This window comes from Hyla sarda, chromosome 7 (assembly GCF_029499605.1).
Source record: "Hyla sarda isolate aHylSar1 chromosome 7, aHylSar1.hap1, whole genome shotgun sequence".
NCBI classification, from domain to species: Eukaryota; Metazoa; Chordata; class Amphibia; order Anura; family Hylidae; genus Hyla; species Hyla sarda.
The window spans coordinates 116609250-116634361 of NC_079195.1; the positions used below are offsets into that span (position 1 = coordinate 116609250).

Sequence of the window (25112 nt, forward strand, 5' to 3'; positions counted from 1 at the left end):
ATATATAAATTTACCAATGTGATCATAAAAACATTAACATACCTCCTCAGAGTCACTAGGCAAGTAGCTCATGGCAGCAGTTAGGTTACCCTGAGATGCCAGGAGACTGGCATATTGTGCTACCTTGTCTGCTAACACAGGCCCTTTCAGTGGCAGATCTGACCCTTGGAGTAACTCGATGGATTTCCTTAATACCATGACCTTCTCCACCAAGTCCTACAAAAAAAACAAGAAGTCCTATTATTAAAACCATATTGAAAGTGACTTCCGGTGTGCAGACATAAGGAATGGCCACATTTTATGAGAGCTCCCTGTCTTCTTCTTCTACAACCTTAATTACTGGCTGACAAACTATATTACCCTACCTTGGACAACTGGCCCTGTTGCATTTCAGCTGTTCCTCTGTCTCTCAGCACTACCTTGAGAGCTGCATGCTTGATTCTGCTACTCGCAGATGTACGTGCTGTGGTGAGCCTCCAGGATCCTTCCTGCCCATCGGTCCCTGACAGGATTTATAGCAAGGAATAGGGGTCATGCTGCTGCTGTTGCCTGGTTCGTGTCTGCTGAGCTCTTCTCACCAGGGACCAGTTACCTCTCTCAGAGGTGGGATCACAGCGGCCGGACATATTGGGTGCGGCACTGAGATAACCTGACCCTCATGGGTCATGTCCGTATTAACCCGTGGCAGGCCCTGTTGCTGTAGCCCATGTTCCTGACACTCCCATTGAAGTCTAGCTCGGGCATGCACTAGGACTTCATTAACTCTAGTAAGGCCTATCAGGTTCAGCTTGCACCTTTGTTATATCATCACAGAAGACACTAGAGGTTGTTGGGCCCCTATGCTATGTAAAGAGCCATCATCTTCTATGGAACGCCTCTGTTGTTTTATTAATTTTTTTTTTCTTATTAGTTTACCTATAGGGACATTTGTACACACAAGTACATTCCTTACTGCTGCTAGTATCACAGTTCCTGCTGAACCAGCAGCAGTCTTTTTATCTCATAGACATTTCCATCAACTTCATACTGACCTACTCTGTGCCCATAAATGTTTGATTTACCATCCCACGCCTGGCAACATGCAAAAAAAAAAAAAATCTCTCTTACCTGCAGCGCAAGAGGTGATGAAGTTTCATGGCTTTTAACCCAACACTCGGTCAGCCGGTCCACATTTCCCGAGGATATGAAGCACAAACAAGCCTGGGAGGACATCTTCCCCTCTCCTTCTGACTCCAAGCGGTTTCCAAGAGCATCTAAAGGCAAAGTACTGATACAGTACACAGATTCCAATACAGAAACCACATTTTAAATGAATGTTCCCCTGCTTATTTTTTTGGAGCATCCACACACCAACAATTCCTCACTGGAATACCACTTTAAATAGGTTATAAACACAGCTAAGGGTTCGTGACAAGTGAGAGAAGTTTAGGCTACCTTCTATGAATGAAACATCTCCTGTCTGGTTTGATCTCTACTGTCTGGTTTCCTACAGTGGAAAAAAATGAATGACCTTCAGTCCACATTGATCCAAGAGAATCACCTAGACTGTTAACATATAGCAAAATCTCATTTGGGGGAGTGTTACATCCTTACAAGTTTTAGTCTAAGGCTAGGAGACCAAAAGGTTTTCATTGATCAACACAAGCAGAAATCTCATAAGTAATCGAATGGAACTTTACTGACATCTCCATTGCGAGGTGCAAAGGGACATCTTTATGAAACAAGGTATGAAGGACAGAAATCCGTTGTCATCACAGTAAGGTTACTAATGGACTGGACCACCAGATGTGCCACAGATCCCCAAGAAAATCGATCACATCTCCTAAAGTACTTGTCTGAAACTAGGATAAATCTGGTGTGAATAGGTTGGTACATGACATACCCTAAACAACCATTTAATAGAGGTTTCTGTCAATGAAACCCTTTTGTCAGGATGTCAAACATGTAGCTCTCTCTCAAAAGAGAATGGTGCGCCTAGTTCTGCCTCCCATTTTTTCTTTTAACTAAGAATTATATATTGCCTTGATCTAAAGCATCTGATTAACATATTCTTTACAACAGGTAGAGATAATTTAAGTAGAGATGGTGAGGAGAGACAAAGTAGTGGTAAATTTGAGTTAGTCAAAATGTTTTGCTCCGAGGAATACTGGCCCACATTTACTAGAACTGCCTAGGAGAGTCAGGCAAAAACGGAGGGGCACAGTGCTTAGCTGAGAACTTTGGCCTTTCGTTTAAGTGACAGGTCTCTCAGCATCCAGACCCCCGTGGATCAAAACTAATGACATGCCATCATATAGATTTTTTTCACTTAAGGTAGTCTTTAAATGGCCACTGATATTACAAACAATTCCCTTCAATTTAATAGCCTATGACATTTTTAACATATTTGAAAGGCACTTTATTTACCAAACATTACTCCTTACACAAGCAAAAAAGCTCTAAATTCGTGGCCACTAGGTGTCTCCCTTCTCTGCAATCCGTTGTTCACTGCCTGTTGAAATAAATTTATCTCTAGCATCAGAGAGACCAAGAGGCAAGGACAGCATTTAGTGTGATTTAGAAGAAATCCTAGACGATGTGCACATAACCTATGCCTGGGAGTGCACTCCGAAGAATCTACACTGTGGCTTAAAATGAAATCAAAGACTTCCTCTTATCTCCTATAATGTCTAGGCAACTGCAGTGTTCGTTCTATGCACATAGTGCTGCCTCCTGAATGTAATTCCTCCCTTCGTCTTCATTATTATTAGCAGTTTAATGCTTTTGTGATGTAACCCCTTCCATGCTGTGAACCTCTCTACAGCTGGCATCCTTCAAGCACCTTGCAAACCAAGTGCATCTCATCAATAGGAAATCAAGTCATCTCTGATCGCATCACCTGACAAGGAGGGAATGAAAAAAAACTATGCACCAGAGAAGGGATCCACAGATGCACAATAACAGCACCAAGAGAACTACCATGACCTTGTCACCACTCTGTGATATTATTATAACAAAACCATGTTTTTAAAATGTATTTCAAAAGAACATATATAGACAACCATATACAGTTTTTCCACTCCACTTTTTCCATGTTATTTCTAGCAAGCATGACTTCTTTCAATTCAGTAGTTCTGTATATATGTGTAAGGCAACCAACTATAATTTCCTAGCATTCTGGTCTGTAGTTCTCAGCATCCCAACCCACCTATTACACCTCATTGTTAACAGTATACCTCCTAGCCTAGTTGTGGTAAAACCAGTAGATAAGCCCCATTGGATACAGCACATGCGAATGATGACATATGATGACGAATGATGCGTATATTGGGGGGACAATGCTATATCAGATGGAAGTTGGATGAAGACCGTTAGGTCACTTCATGGATGAAGAGAAGTAGTGGGAGAAAGGGGAGAAAGGTGATTACTTCAGGAAGCTGGGCTCAGAGAGCACATTGGAAATGTAGGTCATTTTACAAGTCAATAAATAGATGATTGATTGACTGATTATATTAATAAAAAATGTATTTAAAAAAAAAATGTCTGCTGTTCTATCTTCTTACTTACAACTATGTGGCCAACTTAACATTTTAGGAAGAAGGACTCTTTAAATCCAGAGACAGCAGTGATAGTAGTAAGGCCTTAGTCCAGCATTTGTAACTGCAGTTGTGCAGACACTTACCACAAAGTTCTGCATATTCTTCTGGTTTGGAATATGTCAACAGCAGAGCTAATGCTTCTTTCCAGCTCTGCAGGTTACAGCTGAGAACTACATCTCTCCACTTGTGTTGGACTACAGCAGAGAGGAGCTGCACACAAACAGGACAACATAAGTTGGTTATGCATTATATTCCAGCAGGTAACTATAAAAATGCTTCTGATCCTTGTAAATTATCATGATCTAGCAGGATGTACTGAAATAACAAAATAAGGCCCTTTTAACACTGCCGTTGCTCCCTGTCAAGAACAGCCGTTAAAGAGGCACTGTCATTGTTAAAAACTTTTCATATATTGCAGGACTCATTATAATGACATTTCACAATATACACCTGTTAAAAAAAATTCAATTTTCACCTGAAATTCAAGCTCAAAATAGCCACCACTAGGGGTCGCCTATCTTTTAGCGAGACAGACTAGTCTAGATTTTACAGCATACTGGATACCATCCGTAAAGCATACCGGTATCCAGTATAGGAGATTTCTATTGTGTATGAAAAACTACAAATAAAGGATGTGTGGACATGCTGGGAGCTGTAGTTTTACAACAGCTGGAGGCAACAGTCCTCTAACACAGTTATTTACAAACATTGCAGCTTCAGTTGTCACTAAACTACAACTCCCAGCATGCTGAAATAGTCAAAGCTTTCTCGGACTCCTGAATGACAAAGAATTTGATCAGACATTCAGGAGTCTGTGAAAGATGAATGACACACATAGTGACAGCTATGCTGATTAGCATCCAGCTTTACTAGGAGAAGATAAAACAGAACATGTATTCATAAAAATGCTGTACTTTTACCCAAAAAATCCTTGCACTAATTTTATAAACATCTATTCTTATATTTATACATTTTATCCTGTTATGAATTCAACAGAATGTCTTCTGATTACTGCAGGCAAGCTCCAAGCATCTTCCTCTGTTCAACATGTACAGCATGAAACCAGAGAGGAAAGGGTTACAGAGTAGAGAGTACTGATTGGCTGACTGCCCAGGCTTGCTCCTGTGAGGGAGACAGACAGACACGCCCCCTCCAGCCTGCACAATGAAAAAGTAACTCACCAGAAGATAAATGCTTATATCTCTGGATATATAGGTCCCAGACACATAAAAAGTATATGAACATGATCAGGATTGGGTCCTGAGTAACACATCACTTTTTTTGCACTATGACAGGTACGCTTTAAAGACTTTTTTGTTTGTTTGTGACTTTAACGCCTGTTCTTGTGACCGGGCACAACGGTTCCCGATGGCTCTTCGTTACTAATATGGGGGGCGTTGGGCGCAGTTGTTTTTTGACGGCCGTCAAACTGCCGTATCCTTATGGCAGTGTGAAAGTAGCCTAAGGACTGCAACTGAGATCTATTTTATGCAACAAGATTTATAACAGTTACAACTTACCATACAGTAAACCTGAAATCCAAATATCTGTTTCTGTGAACAGTAGCAGCTTTTTCTCATGCATAAAAACTTACAGGGCTAGCCTGCCTAATAAAACACAAAACCTTCACCTTCCTCACCTCCTTGTAGCATTGGCAATGGTCTCCCACCTCACCCATTGATTGGCGAGTGGCACTGTCAGTTCCCCTGGCTGCAGACCCTGGCTGCAGCTCTTGGGAAAGCATTGTCACCGGCCACAGATAGAGAGCACTGATACCAAAGCCTATAGGGTGCGAAGGAAGGAAAGTTCTTTTTTTTTTTTTTTTTAAAGACAGGCTGAGGACAGTACTAAAATTAAACATATTACTGGACAACATCTTTAAGTGCGTTCTTCTGTAGGAAGATGATATTTTCTACTTACTGTAGTAATTTTATTTTTCTGGTGAGCGAAGTACCACTGTTGGGTCTCTCTCAGCAAGTCTTCCCCTCCAGCATTAGCCAAAATAATGGCATCAGCATAGCGACCATCCTTCAAGCACAAGTCCACCGCTGCCTCAAAGTTTCCCATTAGCAGTGCCTGGCTTATCAGGCCATCTGTGTCTAAAACAGTAGCAAAACGTAGAGCTTTATTACATCTCTGTGCGGATGAAAAGTTGACCAGGTGCCCTTAGCTTCCATTTAGATTGTTTCTTTCATTTATAAACATCTGGTTGCTATGGGCAACTGGTAAACTTTTATTTAATCTCCTCAAAAGAGTGTGATGAAGTTAGGCACTAAAAACAAAACTTGGTATGAAATATAATGTAAGGGTGGGGTCACACGTGCCTTATTTTCTGCAGCTGATTGTGTTGCCCATTGAAGTCAATGGGTAAGAAAATACGTAGCAGCAAATACGGCACGTGTGACCCTACCAGAATGGTGGAAGGTGAATACAAGATTATATAGTAGTCCCAGTCACCCAGAAGGCGGCATGGGCACCATCTCTTAAAACCACAACGTAAGACCAAGATTTTGCTGTATTTTTTCAAGCGGACTTTTTCAAATGGCTCAATATTTCTCTCTGCTGTTTAGAGTAATAGTCCAGTAGACCTGTACAATATATTAACCTAGATACAGCAGAATGCATAAGTTACCGTATTTATTGGCATATAAGACGCACTTTTAAAACTTAAATTTAAGGCAAAAAGCCTGCCTGCGTGTTATACGCTGATAAATCTTCTGGTCACTGATTTAAAGCGGCCGCAGCAGCGGCTGCTTATTAAGTATTAGCAGCATGGCCGCAGCCACTTTAAATCAGTGACCAGCGGCTCCCCGCTTTGGAAAACTGTCACTCGTTTTCTCCCGCACTATCCACAGGTACTGGTGGATAGTGTGGGAGACGCTGATTAAAATGAGCCCTACCTTGTCCGGATCTGCCCTACCTTTTAATCTTCGTCACCCGCACTATATACAAGTACTACAAGCACTTTTCATAGTTTTGTTTATTTTCCTTACCTGGCTGCACTTCGGCAGCTGCGGGCTGCGGTCACTGAAGCAGATGAGTGACGTCCTCTGCCAGCTTCTCTGCGCGGCATCAGTGACGTCAATTTTCATTTCCTTTTCGCCGCCGAAAAGTGACATCCCTGATGCCGCTCAGAGGAGCCGGGAGAGGACGTCACTCATCTGCTTCACTGACCGCAGCCCGCAAGACAGCCAAAGCGCAGCCAGGAAAGATAAGGGGAAGAGTGGTCTTCAACCTGCAGACCTCCAGATGTTGCAAAACTACAACTCCCAGCATGCCCGGACAGCAGTTGGCTGTCCGGGCATGCTGGGAGTTGTAGTTTTGCAACATCTGGAGGTCCACAGGTTGAAGACCACCGGCATAGGAGGAACATGATGGGGGGATGATGAGACAGGGGGGAATGATGGGCGGGGATGATGGGGGACATGATGAGACAGGGTGGGGGGCATGATACGACAGGGTGGGGGATGATGAGGGGGGAATGATGGGGGGACATGATGAGACAGGGGGAAATTATGAGGGGGGGGAATGATGAGACAGGGTGGTGGGATGATGAGGGGGGAATGATGGGGGACATGATGAGAGGGTGGGGGGGGATGATGAGGGGGGAATGATGGGGGACATGATGAGAGGGTGGGGGGGGGATGATGAGGGGGAAATGATGAGGGGCATGATGAGACAGGGTGGGGGGATGATGAGACAGGGGGAAATGATGAGGGGGGAATGATGAGGGGCATAATGAGACAGGGTGGGGGATGATGAGACCGTGGGAAATGATGAGGGGGAATGATGAGGGGCATAATGAGACAGGGGGAAATGATGAGACCGTGGGAAATGATGAGGGGGAATGATGAGGGGCATAATGAGACAGGGGGAAATGATGAGACAGGGGAAAATGATGAGGGGGGGAATGATGAGGGGCATAATGAGACAGGGTGGGGGATGATGAGGGGGGAATGATGGGGGTACATGATGAGACTGGGTGGGGGATGATGAGACAGGTTGGGAGACATGATGAGACAGGGTGGGGGGATGATGAGACAGGGTGGGGGGATGATGAGGGGGGAATGATGGGGGACATGATGAGAGGGTGGGGGATGATGAGATTGGGAAATGATGAGGGGGGGAATGATGGGGGGACATGATGAGACAGGGTAGGGGATGATGAGACGGGAAAATGATGGTGGGGGAGGCACTAAATGCTTAATGTCTATATGGCTAGTGGTGGTCTCGGACAGGGGGAAATTATGAGACATGGGGGGATGATGAGACATGGGGGGTGGCGATGAGAGGGGTAAATGTGGCACAGGGACTGATAAAAGGGAAGGAATGATGTGGCACTGGAGGGGACAGGACATAACTGAGGTGCAGAAGAAAAGCAAGTTGGGAGGATGATGTGGCATTTAGTCCAAGTCATTTATTTTACATTTTATTTTTTTTACTTAAATTTCCCTGTTAAAATGGGGGTGCGTGTTATACGCCGATAAATACTGTAGATCTCTTTTGTAACTTTGAAGTGTGAAAATGCTTAAAATTAGTAATTTTCATATTTAAAAAAACAATAAGAAAAAGTATTAATAGAGTCAGTGCTGTACTGTTATCGATGACCTATCCTGAAGATATATCATCAAAAAATGTTGCTGGAAAAACCCTTTAACCCCTTTAGGACAATGGACGTATATTTACGTCCATTGCCAGCTCCCGTTATATAAAGTGGGCTCAGGAGCTGAGCGCGCTTCATACGCGGTGAGTGCCAGTTGCTATCAGCAACTAAGACCCACGGCTAATACCAGACATCGCCGATCGCGCTGATGTCCGGTATTAACGCTTTAGACGCCGTGATCAAAGTTGATCACGCATTTGAAAAAGCAGAAAAAACATCCTGGCAAGCTCAGCGGGCTGTTCGGGACCGCCGCGGTGAAATCGGGGCATCCCGAACAGCTGAGAGGACTGTGGGAGGGCCCTTACCTGCCTCCTCGCCATCAGATCTGTGCCTCGATGCTCCAGTCAGACTCTGCAGGCTAGAGCAATTGAGCACAGATAACACTGATCAATGCTATGCTATGGCATAGCATTGTTTAGTGTATGCAATCTAAGGATTGCATGTAATAGTCCCCTATGGGGTCTAACAAAAAAAAAAAAAAAATTATAATTGACAAAAAAAAAGTTAAAAAAATAAAATAAAATTTTTATATATGATTTAACCCCTTCCCTAATAAAAAAAATAATTATGTAAACAAAAATAAACAAACATATATGGTACCATCGCGTGCGTAAATGTCATAACTATAAAATATAATGTTAATTAAACCGCATGGTCAATGGCATACACGTAAATTAAAAACTTCTAAATTTTGTATTTGTAATCACTTTGTATACCCTAAAACAAAAAGTATAAGAAGCAGTCCCATCAAAACAAAAATAATACAGATAAAAACTTCAGATCACGGAGCAAAAAATAAATAAAATTAGCTCTTATAAAGCCTTGTATACGGAAAAATAAAAAAGATTTAGGGGTAAGAAGAGGACATTTTTAAACATACAAATTTTTGTACAAATAGTTATAATTTTTTAGAAAAAAGTAAAACTAAATAAAACCTATATAAGTTGGGTATCCCTTTAATCGTATGGGCCTACAGAATAAAGATGTGCACTGTGTAGAATCGAAAGCCCCAAAAAAATTACAAAATGGAATTTTTTTTAAATTTTGCCCCACAAAGATTTGTTTATGGTTTCACCATAGAGATTGTGGTGAAATGACTAATGTAATTTCAAAGTACAATTGGTGGTGCAAAAAACAAGCCCTCATATGGGTCTGTAGGTGAAAAATTTAAGGCGTTCTGATTTTAAGTGCAAAAATGAAAAAACCTGTAGACCTTAACCCCTTAACGACAAGCGCCGTAAATGTACGTCCTGGCGAGGTGGTAGTTAACGCACCAGGACGTACATTTACGCCCTAAGCATAACCGCGAGCATCGGAGCGATGCCCGGATCATGCGCGGCAGGTCCTGGCTGCTGATCGCAGCCAGGGACCCGCCCATAATGGCAGACACCCGCAATCTCGCGGATGTCCGCCATTAACCCCTCAGATGCCGTGATCAATACAGATCACGGCATCTGCAGCATCGCGGTCACTAAAATGGATGATCGGATCGCCCGCAGCGCTGCCGCGGCGATCCGATCATCCGGCACGGCAGACGGAGGTCCCCTCACCTGGCTCCGCTGCCTTCCCAGCGTCTTCTGCTCTGATCTGCCTTCCCGCAGACCAGAGCAGAAGATGACCGATAACCCTGATCAGTGCTGTGTCCTATACATAGCACTGAACAGGATTAGCAATCGAGTGATTGCTATAAATAGTCCCCTATGGGGAATATTAAAGTGTAAAAATAAAAGTAAAAGTATAAAAAATGTGAAAAACCCCCTCGCCCAATAAAAGCGTAAATTGTCCCATTTTCCCTATTTCACCCACAAAAAGTGTTAAAAATATTTTAAATACATATTTGGTAACGCCGCGTGCGTAAATATCTGAACTATTAAAATAAAATGTTAATGATACCGTACGGTGACCGGCGTGAACGGAAAAATAAAAAAAGTCCAAAATAGATGCTTTTTTATAACATTCCCACAAAAATGTATAAAAAATGGATTAAAAGTTCTATATAAGCAAATATGGTATCAATAAAAAGTACAGGTCACAGCGCAAAAAATGAGCCCTCATACCACCGCTTACACGGAAAAATGAAAAAGTTATAGGTCTTCAAATAGGGGGATTTTAAACATACTAATTTGGTTAAAAAGTTAGCAATTTTTTTTAAACGCAACAGTAATAGAAAAGTATGTTATCATGGGTATCATTTTAATCATATTGACCCAAAGAATAAAGAACACATGTCATTTTTACCGTAAATTGCACGGCGTGAAAACAAAACCTTCCAAAATTAGCAAAATTGTGGTTTTCTTTTTAATTTCACCAAACAAATAGTATTTTTTTGGTTGCGCCATACATTTAATGGTAAAGTGAGTGATGGCATTACAACGGACAACTGGTCGCGCAAAAAACAAGCCCTCGTACTAGTCTGTGGATGAAAATATAAAAGAGTTATGATTTTTTGAAGGCGAGGAGGAAAAAAAAAAAACGTAAAAATTTTATGCGTCCTTAAGGCCCAAATGGGCTGCGTCCTTAAGGGGTTAAAGGGTCTGTTCACATGCACAGTATCCTGCACATCAACCTGAAGCTGTAGATTTTAATGTTAACTAAATGACTGAACAAGGCTTCAAATCTGCAGCTTTAAATCTTGCGCATGAAATATGTGCAGGATACTGTACGTGTAACTACACTCTAAAGCTCAAAACTTTAATAAGTTTTGTCTTTGAACGCTCTAAAAGAATCAACATGGCATAAAATTCCTCCTCAAAATCCTTGTCAGGCATCTAAGTGCAGATTTAAAAGGAATATCTAAGGTTAAAAAGGAAAAAGGCACCACTCTTGTCCCCTGTCTGTGTGTTGTATTGCAGCTTAGTTCTGTGAAAGTGAGTGCAGCAGAGCTGTAATAAACAACACAAACTGAGGTCAGGCGTGGCTGTAATTATTAAATAACGCAGCAATTTTTATTTTTTTATCCTGGATAATAGCTGCATAAATTTGCTGAAGAGACATAACTTTTTTTTTCTGTGTTTAAAAAAAACGCAACATTGTTATTAAAAATCATGTAGATATTTCTGCATTGTGCAGACATTACCACTGAAGTAAATGAGACTGATTTTCATGGTAAAATGTGATGATTTGGATGCAGAAAACATTGAAGATTCTGCATCCAAATCAGCATGGATTTTAGCTGTGTGAACACACCTTCAGGGTATGCTCACACGACAGAGCGAAATGTCGGTGCGAAATTCTGCTTGAATATACCGCACGGACATTCCGCTGCAGCAGAATCCCATTTCAATGAGATTCTGTTGCACTGTTCACACAGTGGAATTTCCGCAGTAGATGTTTCTGCTGTGGGAATCCCGATTCCGGCATCTGCTGAAAGAATAGACATGTCTATTCTTTCTACGGTTTTCACTCAGAAATGCATTGTCTATGACACAACACATTTTGGAGCTGCCCCTGTTCTACGGGGTGGACACTCCGCACATTTTATGCCGTGTGAACATGGCCTTAGAGTGTGTTCACTGCCTAAGTGTATGTGGGGGTATGTGTGAGTTAGTGTGCTGGGTACAAAACTCAATAGGTGGTCGCAGCATGTTGTGTATCTTGGGTTCGTGGATGGTTTGGGGTTTTCACCCACGCCTTTTGACATACATTTATCTGGCAATGTTTCTGTCATGTGGTTCATATTGCATGCATTTAACACCATAGGAACATGTGTACCTCAGAGGGTGTGCCTGTGCACCCTCTTGTTGTAGATTAGCCAGTGTGTATTTTTCTTGGTCTATTTTAAATTCTAGCACATATAGTAGCACCCCTAATTGTTTATTACATACATACAATAACACTGGTGCAAAACTAAAAGATTTTACATTTAGACATACCTGATGTTACAGGGATATCAAACTTGGTGGTCTCTTGAGGAGGTAGATTAAAAAACTCCATGGAGGAGGAGGAGGACACAGTTTGCCCAGTAAAGCTACTTGAAGCCTTAAAAAAAAAAAAAAAAGGATGTAGAGGCAAGATGAAAACTATATATATATATATATATATATATATATATATATATATATTTGTTCGGCACAACCAAACTTTCATCTGGGGATGGGTAAGCTGCACCAAGACAGCTTCGGCAGCCGAATATTTGTCCCAGAACAACAGGGTCAGGCAGTAGAAATCAAACATTCCCTACCTTTCTTTTCACCGACAGATGATGTTGAAAGGCCGCCGTATACCTTAGACAGTAGTGTAAGGTGAATATTCACTTTTATTGGTATGCATGCTCTAGTAAAAACAAGTTACCTGGCTAGAAACAGACTGGATGCTCTGTACAAGATCCTCTCCTTCTGATGGGCTATTTTTATTTTGCAAACCATTTCCCAAAGCAATGGAGATCTGAAATAAAGAAGGAACATTACAAGGTGTTGTAGTATACAGAAGAGAATTTATGCAGCTAGTGCATTAAGCAAAAAACTTTTAATACAATCTTGTGCAAAAAGCAGAGAGGAGGAATCATACAAGTGTGTTCTGATGTTTTGCTTACATGCGCCAAATTTATCAACCCCCCCCCCCCCCCCCCGCAATAGTATGATAAAAATGTTGCACATAAGAGAGACCAAAGCACAAATAAATGACTTTAAAGCTCACTTTTTAAAGACAACAAAGATAGATCTTCCCCTACGTGGCCAGAGTCGTACTGACATTCAAACATCCTCACATTCATGTCTATTTCTTATATAAAATTCTAATTTCAAAGCCACAACAATTGATATGGTGTTGCTGGTCCCCTTTGCTGCTTATACCAGCATCATACCCTCCTGTATATGGTCCACTTTAGATCTCTTTACACTTTAACAGCTGCATGATAACCAAACTGTTGCTGCAAATTAGGTACTACACTATTTTCTAGAATGACATTGTAAATGGTTACTTCAAATAACTGCCTAAGACCCTGATGCAGACTGTTAGAGAGTGAATGTGTTTTAACCCCTTAAAGGACGCAGCCCATTTTGACCTTAAAGGGGTACTACGCCCCTAGACATCTTATCCCCTATCCAAAGGATAGGGGATAAGATGTCAGATCGCCGGGGTCCCGCTGCTGGGGACCCCGGGGATCGCTGCTGCAGCACCCCGCTATTATTACTGCGCAGAGCGAGATCGCTCTGCACGTAATGACGGGCAATACAGGGGCCAGAGCATCGTTACGTCTTGGCTCCGCCCCTCGTGACGTCACGGCCCGCTCCAGTCAATTCAAGTCTATGGGAGGGGGCGTGGTGGTCGCCACGCCCCCTGCCATAGACTTGCATTAAGGGGACGGGCCATGATGTCATGAGGGGCGGAGCCATGACGTCACGCTGCTCCGGGCCCTGTATCGCCCGTCATTACGCACAGAGCGAACTCGCTCTGTGCAGTAATGATGGCTGGGTGCTGCAGCGGCGTGACCGTGGCGATCTAACATCTTATCCCCTATCCTTTGGATAGGGGATAAGATGCCAGGGGCGGAGTACCCCTTTAAGGACGCAGCCGTTTTTTGCAAATCTTACCACTGTCACTTTAAGCATTAATAACTCTGGAATGTTTTAATTTATGAATTTGATTCTGAGATAGTTTTTTCATGACATATTCTACTTTATGTTAGTGGTAAATTTTTGTTGATACTTGCATCACTTCTTGGTGAATAATCCCAAATTTCATGAAAAATTTGAAAATGTTGCATTTTTTCGAACTTTGAAGCTCTCTGCTTGTAGGGAAAATGGATATTCCAAATAAATATGTTGATTCACATATACAATATGTCTAGTTTGTGTTTACATCATAAAGTTGACATGTATTTACTCTTTGAAGACATTATAGGGCTTTTTAGTTTAGCAGCAATTTTTCAATTTTTCCTGAAAATTTCAAAATCAGAATTTTTTAGGGACCAGTTCAGTTTCAAAGTGAATTTGAGGGTCTTTATGTTAGAAATACCCTATAACGGACCCCATTATGAAAACTGCACCCCTTAAAGTATTCAAAATGACATTCAGAAAGTTTGTTAACCCTTTAGGTGTTTCACAGGAATAGCAGTAAAGTGGAGGAGAAAATTCTAAATCTAAATTTTTTACACTAACATGTTCTTGTAAACCCATTTTTTTCATTTTACAAAAATTTGTAACCCAATTTCTCTCGAGTAAGGAAAAACCTTATATGTGAATGTAAAGTGCTCTGTGGGTGCACTAGAGGGCTCAGAAGGGAAGGAGCGACAATGGGATTTTGGAGAGCGAATTTTGCTGAAATGGTTGTTGGGTGGCATGTCTCATTTAGGAAGCCCCCATGGTGCCATAACAGCAAAAAAAAAAACACATGGCATACAATTTTGGAAACTACACCCCTCAAGGAACAAGGGGTAATTAGCGTAAAAATTTTCATTTTTTTATACTAACATGCTGGTGTAGCCCCCAACTTTACCTTTTCATACGGGGTAAAAGGAGAAAAAGCCTCCCAAAATTTGTAACACAATTTCTTCTGAGTATGGAAATACCCCATATGTGGATGTAAAGTGCTCTGCGGATGAACTACAATGCTCAAAAGAGAAGGAGCGCCATTGGGCTTTTGGAAAGAGAATTTGGTTGGAATAGAATTGTGCGTTTACAAAGCCCCTGTGCTACCAGAACAGTGGACCCCCCCCCCCCATGTGACCCCATTTTGGAAACTACACCCCTAACAGAATTTAATAAGGGGTGCAGTGAGTATTTACACCCCACTGGCGTTTGACAGATTTTTTGAACAGTGGGCTGTGCAAATGAAAAATTACATTTTTCATTTTCACGGACCACTGTTCAAAAAATCTGTCAGACACCTGAGGGGTGTAGTTTCCAAAATGGGGTCGCATGTGGGGGGGTTCCGCTGTTCTGGCACCATGGGGCTTTGTAAACACACATGGTATACAATTTCAGAGCACTTTACATCCACATATGGGGTATTTCCATACTCAGAAAAAATGGTGTTACAAATTTTGGGGGGCTTTTTCTCCTATTACCCCTTGTGAAAATAAAAACTTTGGGGTAACACCAGCATTTTAGTGGAAAAAAAAAAATCAGATTTTTCATTTTCACGTCCAATTTTAACGAAAATTTGTCAAACACCTGTGGGGCGTTAAGGCTCACGATATCCCTTGTTACGTTCTGTGAGGGGTAAAGTTTCCAAAATGGAGTCACATGTGGTCAAAACTGCTGTAACTATCAGCCAACCCTGTGCAAATCACCAATTTGGACCTCAAATGTCCATAGTGCACTCTCACTTCTGAGCCTTGTTGTGCGCCCGCAGAGCACTTTACACCCACATATGGGGTATTTCCTTACTCAGGAGAAATTACGTTAAAAATTTTGGGGGTCTTTTTTTCCTTTTACCTCTTGTAAAAATGAAAAGTATGGGGCAACACCAGCATAATAGCGTAAAAAATTTAATTTTTTTATACAAACATGCTGGTGTAGCCCCCAACTTTACCTTTTCATATGGGGTAAAAGGAGAAAAAGCCCCCCAAAATTTGTTAGGCATATGGGGAAATACTCCATATGGGGAAATACCCCATATGTGGCCCTAAACTGTTGCCTTGAAATACGACAGGGCTCTGAAGTGAGAGAGCGCCATATGCATTTGAGGCCTAAATTAGGGATCTACATAGGGAAGGACATGGCAGTGTTCCCCAAACAGGGTGCCTTTAGCTGTTGCAAAACTCCCAGCATGCCTGAACAGTCAATGGCTGTCCGGCAATACTGGGAGTTATTTTGCAACAGGTGGAAGTTCCGTTTTGGAAATACTGCTGTATGAGACGTTTTTTTTATTTTTATTGTGGGGTGAGGGGGGGAGGCAGTGTATGGGGGTGTATATGTAGTTTTTTACCCTTTATTTTGTGTAGGTGTAGTGTAGTGTTTTTAGGGTACATTCACACAGGTGGGTGTTCACAGCGAGTTTCCCGCTGGGAGTTTGAGCTGCGGCGAAAAATTTGCTGCAGAAACCCGTCCGTGTACATTCACACTGGGGGGGGGGGGGGGGGCAAACCTCCAGCTGTTGCAAAACTACAACACCCAGCATGCACTGACAGACCGTGCATGCTGGGAGTTTTAGTTATGCAACAGCTGGAGGCACACTGGTTGGAAAACACTAAGTTAGTTAACAGACTACCGCAGTGTTTCCACACTGTGTACCTCCAGCTGTTGCAGAACTACAACTCCCAGCATGCATGGTCTGTCAATGCACGTTGGGAGTTATAGTTTTGCAACAGCTGGAGGCACACAGGTTGGGAAACACTGAGTGTTTCCCAACCAGTGTGCCTCCAGTTGTTGCAAAACTACAACTCCCAGCATGCCCGGAGAGCCGAAGGGCATGCTGGGAGTTTAAGTTTTGCAACATCTGGCCCTTCAGATGTTGCCAAACTACAACGCTCAGCATGCTGGGAGTTGTAGTTTTGCAACATCTGGAAGTGCACAGTCTGGAAACCACTATACAGTAGTCTCCAAACTGTAGCCCTCCGGATTTTGCGAAACTACAACTCCCAGCATGCCCAGACAGCCTTTGGCTATCTGGGAATGCTGGGAGTTGTAGTTGTGATACTACAATGCAGCAGTGAAGATCACTTACCAGATTTTCACTGCTGTATTCTATTGCCGCCAGTCCTCCCCGCCGCCGGTCCCCCGCTGTCTTCCTCCATCCCCCGCTGTATGCTGCTGCCATCTTTGCCCTGCTCTGCCCGGACTTCTGGAGCGGGGATCTCAACTTTGACCCCCCCCCCCCCCCCCCCCGCCCTACGATTCCCCTGATAGGGATAGGAGGAGTTGCCACCACTGCCACCTCGTTCCTATCCTTTAGGATGATCGGAGCTGTCTCTGAGACCTGATCAGCCTGGAAAAGCCGTGATTCGCTGGTCAGAATTGACCAGCGAATCACGGCGATCGCCGACAAGTGGGGGGGGGATTCAGGATCCCCCTGGGCGATATGCCGCGATTGCTGTTGATAGATATCAGCAGTCCTCACGTTCCGATCACCGCCTCGGGAGATGCGTTGATCAAGGAACCCAGCGCCGTAAATGTACGGCGATGTGCGTGAAGTGACACTTAGCAGCACCGTACATTTACGACGCTCATCGTTAAGGGGTTAAGAACACTTTCTACAGCTGTAAACACAAAGTGCTTTACTTCATTCCTACTGTCACTAGCAATGCACAGAGTGATCTCAGGCTTGTGTGAACAGCTCCATGTAAAGCCAAATAAACACATACTTAAAAAATAATCTTCCTGTTGATGTTGCTACCAGTGGTAGCCAGGAACGTATAGAATGTGTCGGCAGATAAGAACCATTTGGCCCATCTAGTCTGCCCAATAACTTGCGATTGAGTTTTCGATCTGCCCCATTTCATTCATGAATGAAATTAGGGCACACGTATGACATAATGCTTTGTTGGAAAGGCAGTAGTCTACCACTACTTTATTATATAAGGACATAACAGTCTCCCCATGCCAGTGTTTCCAAACCAGGGTGCCTTCAGCTGTTGCAAAACTACAACTCCCAGCATGCCTGGACAGCCAAAGGCTGTCCGGGCATACTGGGAGTTGTAGTTTTGAAACAGCTGGAGGCACCCTGGTTGGGAAACACTGCCCTATGCAGAGGGAGGTAAGCAAAGAGTCAGAAACATTACTAGTTAACGTTAAGGCATGCCGGTGACCCATTCTACTACTTCTATTTGCCTATGTCGGTCCCATGGCTGTTTGCTTTTATTTAGATTAAAGGGGTATTCCAGGAAAAACATTTCTTTTTATATATCAACTGGCTCCAGAAAGTTAAACAGATTTGTAAATTACTTCTATTAAAAAATCTTAATCCTTCTAATATTTATCAGATTTTGAAGTTGAGTTGTTCTTTTCTGTCTGGCAACAGTGCTCTCTGCTGACATCTCTGTCTGTCTCTGGAACTGCACAGAGCAGAATAGGTTTGCTGTGGGGATTTTGCTTCTACTCTGGACAGTTCCCGAGACAGGTGTCATCAGAGAGCACTTAGACAGAAAAGAACAACTCAACTTCAGCAGCTCATAAGTACTGAAAGGATTAAGATTTTTTTATAGAAGTAATTTGCAAATCTGTTGAACTTTCTGGAGCCAGTTGGTATATAAAAAAAAGTTTTTTCCTTGATAACCCCTTTAACCCCTTAAGGACCCAGCCATTTTACACCTTAGGACACGGCCATTTTTTGCACATCTGACCACTGTCACTTTAAATATTAATAACTCTGGGATGCTTTTAGTCATCATTCTGAGATAGTTTTTTCGTGACATATTCTACTTTATTTTGGTGGTACATTTTCGGCGTTACTTGCATCCTTTTTGGGTGAAAAATCCCCAAATTTCTAACTTTGAAGATCGCTACTTGCCCATAGCAACCAATCAGATCGCTTCTTTCATTTTTCACAGGCCTTCATAAAAATGAAAGCAGCAAGCTAATTGGTTGCTATGGGCAACTGGGCAAGTTTTCCTCTGCACAAGTTTTGATAAATCTCCCCCAATATGTCCACTTTATGTTGGCATCATAAAATGGACATATTTTTGCTTTTTGAAAAAATTAGAGGGCTTCAAAGTAGAGCAGCAATTTTCAAAAATGTCATGAAAATTGCTAAATCTGAAGGGACAGATGTTACAGAACTACAACTCCCAGCATGCCTGCAGTCTAGTCATGTTGAGAGTTGTAGTTTGGCAACATCTGGAGGGCTACCATTTGGGCACCACTGTAACAGTGGTCTCCAAGCTGTGACCCTCCAGATGTTGCATGCTGGGCATGCTGGGAGTTGCAGTTTGCCCGTCCTAGTGGTTGCCACAGTAAAGATCACTTTACTTTCACTTTCAATTCTCTCTCCCCCCCCACGTAGTTTCCCTACCTGAGCCCGGATCCAGCAGTCTCCAGCGACGATCAGCTGTTCCCAGGCATCTTCAGGTAAGGTACCCGGCCTCCATCTTCTTCCCCCGATCCCCTCGACATCCAGGGGTGGCCAGAACGGGGGGGTTGCCATGGCAACCCACTGTCCTGCTCTGCCATTGGTCAGAATCAATTCTGACTAATGGCAGGGGATAGGAGGAGATCGCAGCATTGCGACTTCACACTCCTACCCTGCAAGATGATCAGGGCTGTCACTGACAGCTCCGATCATCACAATTTTCCGGGTGATCGGATAACCAGAGACCCGATCAGCCCGGAATAGGAGAAAATCGCATGTCTGAATTGACATGCGATTTTCTGCTATCGCCGACATGGGGGGGTCTCGGCATTTGCACGGCATGCCTGCTGAAGGATATCAGCAGGCATGCCGTTCCAATCTATGCCCGGTGAGCGGCAGAGACCGGAAAAAGCCCAGGGTGCAGAGACGTACGCATACGTCATGGGTCCTTAAGGGGTTAAAGGGGTTTTCCAGGAAAAAAACTTTTTTTTTTATATATCAACTGGCTCCAGAAAGTTAAACAGATTTGTAAATTACTTCTATAAAAAAATCTTAATCCTTTCAGTACTTATGAGCTTCTGAAGTTAAGGTTGTTCTTTTCTGTCTAAGTGCTCTCTAATGACACGTGTCTCAGGAACCGCCCAGTTTAGAAGCAAATCCCCATAGCAAACCTCTTCTAAACTGGGGAGTTCCCAAGACACGCGTCATCAGAGGGCACTTAGACAGAAAAGAACAACCTTAACTTCAGAAGCTCATAAGTACTGAAAGGATTAAGATTTTTTTAATAGAAGTAATTTACAAATCTGTTTAACTTTCTGGAGCCAGTTGATATATATAAAAAAAAAAGGTTTTCCCTGGTTAACCCCTTTAACTACTAAAGCAGGCATACACTGACAGACAACATGTTAAAGATCAGTGGAGTCCGCATCCACAAAATCTCTAAATGTCAGCTGCCTCTAAACATAGCCGGCTTGAATAGCAGTGCAAGCAAAAAGCTGATGAATTGCTGCAGCTCTGTGTCTGGCTGTATTTTGTTTACACCACTCAAAGATGTGGTTGTGTCCTGTCAATCTGTACAGGCTGAGGAATGTATTGGTAGTTTTATGTTCTCACAGGGAAATGTATATGCTTGGAAGTAAAGACTATACGCATCGGTATTTAAGAAGCCTTAAAAACAGTGCCCATCTAAAATGTTCTCACTTCCCAAAATCAAAAGAAATCAACAGTTGTTGTGAGTAGATTACCAATAATTTACATTAATGTCATTTATTTCCTAATCTGCAATGTCTTAAATTGCACATTGGATATCGTGAAGCGCCGTGTAGTAATTTTTTTTAAATGACATTCATTTTAAATTTGCCACCAAAATGCCTTAACAGAGATGTCCCGTTGTCCCTGCCGCTCATAGTTGTGCAAAAAGTTTTCTGCTCCCTTAACAGCGTGAGACCAAGTGTAATGTGATTCTACAGCACTGGGTCTTCCGTCTTCTAAGGTATAGTTATATATGGAGGGTAGAATGGGGCACTCAGAAAGATATTTAGGTGCCGAATTCAAAATCAAACTTCTATAGAAAAATTGCTGCACTATAGTAATTATTTTTTTATTTATATAAAAGTGAAAACTATTGGTCACTGTCTAGTCTTAACTAATCACTGCGTTTGCAAATAACTTCCCTTCCTTCGATAAACTATGTGATTCCTAACATATTTGTTAATTACTTTATTTACCAAAAAATTAGGGCCAGAAAAATAGCCCCAATGTCTTGGACACTAGGTGTCTCCGTTCCCTGCAATGCACTGTACAATCGCTGTTAGGGAAAATGCGTCTCTAGAGCAGAGACAGTAGATGAAACACAGAAGTAGGGTCGTACTTATCCACTTCTCTGTACAGAAGTGGGTCCTAAAGGAACATGCACCCCTAAGACATTTACAGCACATGTCATAAATGTTGACATGGGAATAACCCTTTACGCTAACAATACACATCAGATCATCATCTGCATATCCAGACAATGCTAACATATTTAGGGGCATCCAGGACTGTACATGTCTGCTGTTTGGAATAAAGAAGGACAGGGGTTTTAGGATTTGAAGATGATTAGCACTATACTAGACAATTTATGGCTGTACCTATTTCATCTGGCACTAGCTAATAATTCCCTCTCCATACTGTCATAAAAATGAGCATTCTAACATTCCAAGCTTGCAAGGAGTCAGGGGACGTGTCTATCAACCAAATTAAAGCCATTTAAAGGGGTATTCTAATGACGTAGAAAACAAATATAGTGTTGCGGGCCTGGCAAAAAAATAAATAAGCCAAGACAGGACACTGCTGAAGCCAGTGACTGAAGAAGGCAGCAGGTCCTACTCTGATCACTTGACTTGGAAGCAGGTTGAGGAGATGAGAATAAAAAAACTGGATGTAGCTGCAGCTGCGGGGGAACAGAGGTAAGTAAGTATAGTTTTTTTCTAAATATTGCATTATCAGTGTCCCTAAGCTCATTGAATAAAGAATAATCTAAAGGAGAATTACTGCGCTTATTTCATCTGTCTGACACAGTGAACCAGACCTTCTTATCCAGCTCTTCCTTGCTATATCCCAGTAATTTCAAGAATTTTTCTCTTGCATCCTGTTCAAAGTTAACCTGGAATAAAAAAAGATGGGAAGAGAGAAGTAGTTGTTATTTAACAAAAGGTAATATGACCAAAAAAAATTATGTTACTTCAAAAGAAGAATGAATAAAAACAGCCATCCCCTAACTCATAAATACTGGATAACCTGTGAGACTTGGGGGCACTTTACTGCACAGGATTACACTCTATGGGGTAATATGGCTGGCAAATAAATAAATTATCCTTTTTTTTTTCCATACGCCAACACAGTGAATTAGTTCCAAAACACAAGCTTTATAATCTTCACACACAGCAAAATAGCTTTACAACGAAAGTAAAAGTAGGTCTACTACAATGAGTCCTACTGCCCAGGATTTCAAACAAACATTTCTTCCTCACAATGATTGTGGCACCTCTTGGCCTTGGCACAGCCTGTCCTCCCACAGACTGGCACTGCCTGAGGGGCTCCCACCTTATTCAACCCCTTCTCATTACAGTTATTTTACTTATTTAGTTAGTTAGTTTTTCTTTCAATTAACAGAGCTATATGATGGCTTACTTTAAGCAGGAAAAGTTTGTCTTTTTTAATAGAGCTCTTCATTTTACCATATAATGTATAGTTAAATAAAAGAAAACCAGAGCTGATGTCCTAAAAAAAAAAAAAAAAAAAAAAACTGCACCACTCCTGTCCGCAGGGTGTAGGAGGTTTTGCAGCTTAGTTTCAAGTTGTAATAACACAGACAACGTGCGGACAGGTGTGGTGCTGTTTTTGGAAGAAATTAGGCCCCTTCAAAGAGGACTGTCTTAGTAAAATAGTGGAAAAGCATTGATAAATATGCTTAGCTGATGTACATTTCCTTAATACAAACCTTGAGGAAGTTCCAGATACTCTTATCAAAAGCACTTGAAGAGTTTTGAACTTTACTTTGGCAAAAGCCCAAGAGATTGCCAGACAGCAGAGCTGCTTGTAAATCACTAGACCGTGTTAAGAACTCCTTTTCTGTGGTCACCTGACTGATGTATACTTGGTGATGCGTGGGGTCTTGCGTTTGTTGCGGAGCTGCTTTAGGACAGTCAAATGTAACCATTTTCCCCCCAAACTGGCAGGAAAGAGAGATATTAAATCAGATCATAGATTTAGCGTTTGGTGCAAATATTTGTGGTAAACAATATGAAAAATCCATGAATAATTAAGTGATGATGGCTTACAACAATGTTGTATTATATAACCAAGAAGCTTTTCAGAATATCAAGTCTAGGGAGATGGAGTTTTTTTTCCTCTGGAGATACCTTAAAGAAGTGAAGGAGCAACCAGGCTTCACTGCAAGACTAAGGCCAGTAACGATTTAAACATTAAGTAAATAAATAAATAAATACAAAATAGAGAAATTGGGGCTCAGAGTCTTGAATAATGTATTTATATTATAACGTTTATTAAGTATATGATATAAAATATTATAAGTATAATATACTGTGGATCACAGGGCCCTTGTGATTCCACAGTAAAATTGATAAATATCTATAATCATAAAATCCTTGGCAGTTAAATAAAATATAGAATGTTAAAATACAATGTTAAAACAACAATATTGTAAAAAATAATATTTACATAAGTGTCCACATATCTGCCAGAATGGGCAAAGTGATCTGTAAATGAAAGTGCTTTCTGGCAAGACTGAGCCCCAATTTCTCTATTTTGCATTTCCCCCTTTTTGGCACCGTGGGTATAGGTGCTATTTGGGCAGCTCGCGTCATTGGTCACTAGGTCAATACGAGCCTCTCTACCATTTTTTCTTTAAATAAATAAATACATCTAAAGTAAAGAAAGAATGCTGGGTCTTTTACGTGGAAATAGGTCAAACCCCTTTGAAGGTGATAAGATGTTTTATAATCAAATCAACACTTCATGGAACCAACTCGGCACTGCTTTACTTGCTTTTAGATTTAACAGCCCAGTGATTAGGAAACTCCGCAAGCCTGATATAATTAAAGACCTTTATTGGGAGCTACCTCGTCCAACAGATGTAGACACTACGTACAATATATCAAAATAGATATGAAATAACAGGGCACTCACATTAAGAGGTCTTCAATATCAAAACTTCTTTATTATATCATCGCCCGAACACCCCCAACCCACACCCGACTGCTTCCCTCCGTTTGTACATGATAAGATGATCTAATAAAGAAGTTTTGATATTGAAGACATCATATGGTAAGTGCTCCGTCATTTCTCATCTATTGGGATATGTTTTATAATCAGATGATAATAAAATTTGTGTAATGTAGATAAGTAATAGAACATGGCTGGCCAGGATATAACACAATGGAAAATTAAACTAGTTTACCGCAAAAGACACTCCAACCGGTCTTCTAATCCAGCGAGGAGGCTTTTTTAAAGGCGCAACTAAAGTGGTCTGTGTGGCCTGCTGTGGCACTTGAAGAGGAGGTAGAGGTTGTCCTGTTCCAAATGGATCCAAGTTGTTGAAAGAGGAAGATATCTGAAGAAAGGATAAGTAGAATAGCCATAATTATTATTGACTTGAGCACTATGGCGAGACACCATAATTCTATTGCATCATGTGCAATGTTCTTATTAAACTTAGTTTCAGCAATCTAATTATTCTAGGGGTAACAAGCAATGCAGGTAAGAAACTAGGTAAAGTTCAGGAACACACTGGTTATTACTAAATGGAACTCTTTCTGCTCCTAATTAATTGTATTGGTGGCTTTTCTTTTGCACACAGCACATTTAACAATTTCTATCACTTTGAAAAAACCCTAGCTAAATTATAGTGACAAGTTTCCATTTGTGGCAATCTGGGGGCTGTGACAGCTCCCGATTGCTAAAAGAAGCAGGTAGAAGTGCTCAACTAAACGATTTGCCTATTTTCTTCTACTCAGCAGTCACTGGCTCTGCTTGGAGAAAGGTACAAGTGGATTATACATGTATAGACAGTCTATAAACTTTTTTTATTCGGCTTATAATTCTTTATTTGTCAGGCAGAAGCAAAACAGGCATAGCTTTCAGTGTTGAGTGCTTCTACCCACTCTTTTTGGCAATCTGTGGGGGTCACAACACCCTGACACCAATGACTGACAACATGTCACTATGGTATGTAGTAAGTGATAGGTATTCTTTAATCATTCCTGAAGCCAATGTCACTGAAATGGTCTAGGCATAAAAAGGTGAAGTCAACATTACTTATGTTTTAAGGATCAGGAAAAAAAACAGCTTTGGTATTTCAACTAAGTTTTAATAAAGTGAATGGAACAAAATTGTACTTCCTCACATGACCTGAGGACAGGTGT

General features: G+C 41.7%; 1 protein-coding gene across 7 annotated transcripts in view; it reads right to left on the bottom strand.

The window, feature by feature from the left end:
* Positions 1 to 25112, bottom strand: part of SEC31B (SEC31 homolog B, COPII coat complex component) — a 151345-nt gene that overhangs the window by 71624 nt on the left and 54609 nt on the right. For all 7 annotated transcript variants that reach the window (XR_008846356.1, XM_056530523.1, XM_056530527.1 and 4 more), the window contains exons 10-18: positions 24149 to 24301; positions 22670 to 22900; positions 21758 to 21832; positions 12532 to 12624; positions 12114 to 12219; positions 5499 to 5677; positions 3662 to 3788; positions 1108 to 1253; positions 43 to 216 (exon numbers count right to left, since the gene is read on the bottom strand). Coding sequence is in view for 6 of the 7 variants with exons in the window: in XM_056530523.1 (XP_056386498.1) it covers positions 43 to 216; positions 1108 to 1253; positions 3662 to 3788; positions 5499 to 5677; positions 12114 to 12219; positions 12532 to 12624; positions 21758 to 21832; positions 22670 to 22900; positions 24149 to 24301 (1284 nt within the window). In the remaining variant the exon portion in view is untranslated. The remainder of the gene's footprint in view (positions 1 to 42; positions 217 to 1107; positions 1254 to 3661; positions 3789 to 5498; positions 5678 to 12113; positions 12220 to 12531; positions 12625 to 21757; positions 21833 to 22669; positions 22901 to 24148; positions 24302 to 25112) is intronic.